Source organism: Phoca vitulina, unplaced genomic scaffold, assembly GCF_004348235.1.
Source record: "Phoca vitulina isolate PV1807 unplaced genomic scaffold, GSC_HSeal_1.0 scaffold59, whole genome shotgun sequence".
Taxonomy (NCBI): Eukaryota; Metazoa; Chordata; class Mammalia; order Carnivora; family Phocidae; genus Phoca; species Phoca vitulina.
In genome coordinates, this window is record NW_022589762.1 from 8,731,671 (window position 1) to 8,737,504 (window position 5,834).

The 5,834-nt window shown below is 43.2% G+C and overlaps 1 protein-coding gene across 1 annotated transcript; it reads left to right on the plus strand.

Moving 5' to 3' along the window:
• The first annotated feature begins 382 nt into the window (after nucleotides 1-382).
• On the plus strand, nucleotides 383-5,603 carry GDF3 (growth differentiation factor 3). The gene is made up of 2 exons (XM_032391075.1): nucleotides 383-655; nucleotides 4,689-5,603. Exons 1-2 carry the CDS (start codon nucleotides 388-390, stop codon nucleotides 5,516-5,518), a joined length of 1,098 nt encoding a protein of 365 aa, XP_032246966.1. The 5' UTR covers nucleotides 383-387; the 3' UTR covers nucleotides 5,519-5,603.
• Nucleotides 5,604-5,834: the final 231 nt, after the last annotated feature.

Here is a 5,834-nt window from a genome sequence, read left to right on the forward strand (position 1 = left end):
GTGACAAGACTCTGCATTTTTCATTACTATTCTAGCACCTCTATCAGAGCCTTGCACGTAATAGATGCTTAATAAGTGTTTGTTACATGAATAAATGCATGTCTCCTTTCCAGTCTGTCTACTGCAGACAAACCTCAAATTTTTGTAGTTAAGTCTATGCATTGGTAATCTTTGCTTTGTGAACTTTTTGAGGGGAAGAGCAGAGCAAGAGAAGAGAAAAAAATTCTATGTCCTCTGACATCCAATTGCCTTTGAGGAGCTGGGAAGAGAGCAATTCACACTTGATTATCTTCCATCAGATAAATTAGCAGCATCTGAATTGCCAGGCAGTCAGGCCCCCGACGTCTCTCCAGCCCGACTAGCCCGCTTTGTCTCCGCTCAGAGGCCATGATTCCTTCCCTGACTGCCTTGGCTCTCCGCCTCCTGGTCACTGCGGCTTTGGGCCAGACATTCCAATTTCAAGAACATGTCTTTCTCCAATTTCTGGGCTTAGACAAAGTGCCTTCCCCCCAGAAGTTCCAACCTGTGCCTTCTGTTTTGAAGAAAATTTTCCGGGATCAAGAGGCAGCAGCAACCAGTGGGGACTCCCAAGATTTGTGCTACATAAAGGATCTTGGTACCCGCGGGAACATACTGCGACTTCTCCTGGATCAAGGTAAGGAAATTAGCGTGCTAATTCGATGGCATGAAGAAAGAAAAGAAGGGGAAGGTAACAATTACCGAGGGGTTTGTAGAAGGCCTTGTGCTGGTCTTTTACATGTTTATCTCCTGATCCTGGCCACATCCCGAGATTCCAAAGGCAGGTATTCTTATCAGCTTTTTAACAATAGGAAAGTCAGACTCGGACAGTAGATTAACCCATAAGCTATTCAAGATCAGGAGCGTATGAGCAAAGTCAGGATTCAAAATACATTTTTTCAGGGCGCCTGGGTGGCTCAGTTGTTGAGAGTCTGCCTTCGGCTCAGGTCATGATCCCAGGGTCCTGGAATCGAGTCCCGCATCAGGCTCCCTGCTCAGCCGGGAGCCTGCTTCTCCCGCTCCCACTCCCCCTGCTTGTGATCCCTCTCTCGCTGTGTCTCTCTCTGTCAAATAAATAAATAAAATCTTAAAAAAAAAAAAAAAACCAAAATACGTTTTTTCTTTTTTTAAAAAAAAAGATTTTATTTATTTGACAGAGAGACACAATCATACTTTTATATATAACAAGTGTCTTCCAAAATTTATACCCCATCATGGATGTATAAGAATTTATACTTTTTAGGGGCACCTGGATGGCTCAGTCGGTTAAGCGTCTGCCTTCGGCTCAGGTCCTGATCCCAGGGTCCTGGGATGGAGCCCCGCATCGGGCTCCCTGCTCAGCGGGGAGCCTGTTTCTCCCTCTGCCTGCCGCTCCTGCTGCTTGTGCTCTCTCTCTCTGTCAAATAAATAAATAAAATCTTAAAAAAAAAAAAAAGAATTTATACTTTTTATATATAGCAAGTGTCTTCCAAAATTTATACCCCACCATAAATGTATAAAAATTCTCACTTTCTGGGGTGCCTGGGTGGCTCAGTCGTTAAGCGTCTGCCTTCGGCTCAGGTCATGATCCCAGGGTCCTGGGATCGAGCCCCGCATCAGGCTCCGTGCTCAATGGGAAGCCTGCTTCTCCCTCTCCCACTCCCCCTGCTTGTGTTCCCTCTCTCGCTGTGTGTCTCTCTGTCAGATAAATAAATAAAATCTTAAAAAAAAAAAAGAATTCTGGGACGCCTGGGTGGCTCAGTCAGTTAAGTGTCTGCCTTCGGCTCAGGTCTTGATCCCAGGGTCGAGGGATCGAGTACCGCATCAGTCTCCTTGCTCAGTGAGGAGCCTGCTTCTCCCTCTGCCAGCCGCTTCCCTGCTTGTGCTCTCTCTCTCTCTGGCAAGTAAATAAATAAAATATTTTTTTTAGGCCATTGAGTAACAATACTCTTTTAGCTTTTAATTTTTGTTACTCTGGTAGTAAAACATGATCTCATTGTTTTGATTTTTATTTCTTTAATAAGGTGGAATGCATTTTTAAATGGATAATGAATCTTTCTTTTTTTTTCTTCAAACAATTGCCTATTTATACACACTGGCCATTTTCTACTGAGGAGTCTTCCTTTCCTTAATGATTTGTAAGCCCTCTTGATCATCTGTAAAATTATGAATTTAAACTCATGCATATTATAAGTTTCTAATTATGAATTTAAACTCATGCATATTATAAGTTTTCTTGTTGTTCTTTGTGGTTTTAATTTTGTTAATGATGTCTTTGGAATACAGAAGTTCTTTTATCTTCATGCTCTCAAATCTGTCCATCCTTTCCATTGTGGCTTTTGGATTTTCTTTTATGCTTAAGGAATCTGATTTAGTGCTAGGAAGAGGAAGGGAGATGGATAGGTTAGAATTCTAGCCTGGAACAAGAGACGTCAACTTTTCAGAGAAGTGGAAAAGGTAAGTACTATGAAGACATCTCTGCACTTGACAGTTAGCCAACCTTTAAGAAAGATGTTTCAGTGGAATAGTGAGGGGCAAAGAGTTGGAAAATAACAGAAGAATATGAAGAGGTAGAGACAGCAAATATAGACTTACCTTTTCAAAAGATGGTCAATGAAAAGAAAGAGAAAGATGATAAGGTAGTCTTGAAGAGGATGCTGGATAATTTCAAATGCTTCTTAATTTTATTGTTTTTTAAACGAGACTTGAGAATGAAGGGGGAATGGTTAGAATGTTAGGGTGTCTTTGAGGGGGCGGTTCTTTCTGTTTTGTTTTGTTTTTTAAAGTAATCTCCACAGATCCAGTGTGGGGCTTGAACTCACGACGCTGAGATCAAGAGTCGCGTGTTCTACCGACTGAGCCAGCCAGGCACCGTTGGAATGTTTGGGTTTGTGTTGTAATTTCTCCATAAGCTGAAGGGTCTTAGAAAATCCCTACTTAGGGTTGGGGCACCTGGGTGGTTCAGTCGGTTGAGCATCGGATTCTTGATTTCTTCGGCTCAGATCATGATCTCAGGGTGGTGAGATGGAGCCTGCGTCAGGCTCGTGCTAGGTGTGGAGTCTGCTTAAGATTCTCTCTCTCCCTCTCCCTCTGCCCCCTACTCCCCCTAAAAACAAAATCCCTACCTAGGGTGGAGACACCCTACCTAACCATATGATGGCATTAAGCCAAAGAAATTATTTGCGGAGAGGGAGAAATTGAAGCTGGGGGAATAAAAGGTAAAAGTAAGCTCTACTGGGCCTTTTCGTAAAGGAATAGGTAAGGTTTGAAAATCTGGGCAGAGAAGTCAGCTTTGAAAACAGGGAGAGTACATCTACAATGGCAAAAGATAAGAGAGAGGGGTCCATGTGGAGAAACTGGAGAATCACACTGCACCTCAATATTCAGTGAAGTGGGATATGATCTTTGCAGAGACCCCGGACCAGAAATTGTTGACATTGACAGCTGTGGGCTTTAGATAAGGAATCATCTAAGGATGAAACACATGGGATTTCAGAGGGCCAGTCTTGGCTAGATAAGAGTATTTTGAAAAGTCAATCTAAGTAGTTAGATTTTTGGCGAGCAACACCTGACTGTCTAGGATGTTCTTAAACATTTTTTTTTAAAGATTTTATTTATTTATTTGAGAGAGAGAATGAGATAGAGAGAGAGAGCATGAGACGGGGGAGGGTCAGAGGGAGAAGCAGACTCCCTGCCGAGCAGGGAGCCCGACGCGGTACTCGATCCTGGGACTCCAGGATCATGACCTGAGCCGAAGGCAGTCGCTTAACTAACTGAGCCACCCAGGCGCCCCATGTTCTTAAACATTTTTGTGCCCTTTGGCCATCTGTTGAAGGTGATGGACTCCTTCTCAGAGTAATGGTTTATATGCTAAAAGAAAATACTTAGGGGGCACCTGGGTGGCTCAGTTGTTAAGCGTCTGCCTTCAGCTCAGGTCATGATCCCAGGGTCCTGAGGTCGAGCCCCGCATTGGGCTCCCTGCACAGTGGGGAGCCTGCTTCTCCCTCTCCCACTCCTCCTGCTGTGTTCCCTCTCTCGCTGTGTCTCTCTCTGTCAAATAAATGAAATCTTAAAAGAAAAATAAAATAAAGTATTTAGGATTTCCAAGGAAATCAATTAAATATTTAAATACATTTATAAAAATATTTTAAACCAAATGTGTGTACAGTGACATACACGGATGCATTTATTAATGCAACAAATAACAAGATCCAGGGTTGGGACTATATTTACCATAAATTCAAAGTAGTGTGAGTGTAAATGTTATTTTGAGATACTTGCAACAACTTAATCTATGAACACACCTAGGATTTTTATTGGTAACAGTGTCATAGGCCCTGAAAATATTATTGGGATTTGTTGCCTATATTCATAGTTGAAAGAAATGCTAAATTTCATTTAGAGTTCCGTGAAAATAAAGATGTAATTCTTTTTCCCATCCAAATTCATGGACCTTCTAAATTCTATCCAGGACCCCTTGGGGACCTGCAGATGTGAAGATAAGAACCTCTGGCCTTGAATGAGGAGTGAAAGAAACAAATCCTCCCAATGGTAGGGTTTGAGTATAGCTGATAATTTCCTGCCCTTAGTTTGCATATGTAGATATCATATAACATTTGACATTTATATCATATAGGTGGATCTGAAGTGAAATATGTTTTGGTGACTCTCACATCTCTGTTCCCATCTAGGGCTCTTTCTTTACTCCGAGAAACTCCCTCAAGCCTCCTCCTGCCTACAGAAGCAGCTCTACTTTAACCTGTCTGCCATTCAAGATAAGGAACAGTTAACAATGGCCCAGCTGGGCCTGGATTTGGGGCCCAACACTTACTATAAGCAGGGACCGGAACTGGAGTTGGCTCTGTCCCTGGTTCAGGAGCCTCACGTGTGGGGCCAGTCCATCCCCAAACCAGGTAAAATGCTTGTGTTGCAGTCAGTACCATGGCCTCAAGGTGTTGTGCATTTCAACCTGCTGGATGTGGCTAAGGATTGGAATAGCAACCCCCAGAAGAACTTAGGTTTGTTGCTAGAGATACTGGTCAAAGGGACCAGAGACTGGGGGGTGAATTTTCAGCTTCAGGACACCTGTGCCAGACTGAGACAGTCCCTCCATGCTTCCCTACTGGTGGTGAGTCTCAACCCTGAGCAATGCCACCCTTCATCCCGAAGAAGGAGGGAAGCCGTTCTGGCCCCTAAGACTTCTTGCGGGAGCCTCTGCCATCATCACCAGCTCTTCATCAACTTCCAGGACCTAGGTTGGCACAAGTGGATTATTGCCCCCAAAGGGTTCATGGCAAACTATTGCCATGGAGATTGTCCTTTCTCGATGACCACCTCCCTCAACAGTTCCAATTATGCTTTCATGCAAGCACTGATGCATGCAGTTGACCCGGAGATCCCCCAGGCCGTCTGTATCCCTACCAAGCTGTCCCCCATTTCCATGCTCTATCAGGACAATGATGACAATGTCATTTTACGACATTATGAAGACATGGTGGTTGACGAATGTGGATGTGGGTAGGCTGTTAGAAATAGGAGGGGTGTTCTTAGAGTAAACCTTCTAATAAAACTAGCAACGTGGTTTATGACTTCTTGGATCTGAAATATCAATATATTTGTGTTTACAATTTGTCTTCCTGGAAAATCCATCATGATTAATGATCTCCCTAAGTAGACACACACACACACACACACACACACACACACCAGCCCTAATAATCTAACAGTCATGATGCACTTGACTGTATATTAGACTCTAGATAGAAGGAGACTTGCATTTATTGGTGGCCTAGGATGGGCAGGCATTATTCTATGTGTTACTTATAAACATCATTTCA

Bases quoted from the DNA above. Each gene is read 5' to 3' on its own strand.
- GDF3 (XM_032391075.1), top strand. From the start codon at position 388: ATGATTCCTTCCCTGACTGCCTTGGCTCTCCGCCTCCTGGTCACTGCG. The intron at 656-4,688 runs GTAAGGAAATTA...GTTCCCATCTAG, and splicing joins GCGACTTCTCCTGGATCAAG to GGCTCTTTCTTTACTCCGAG.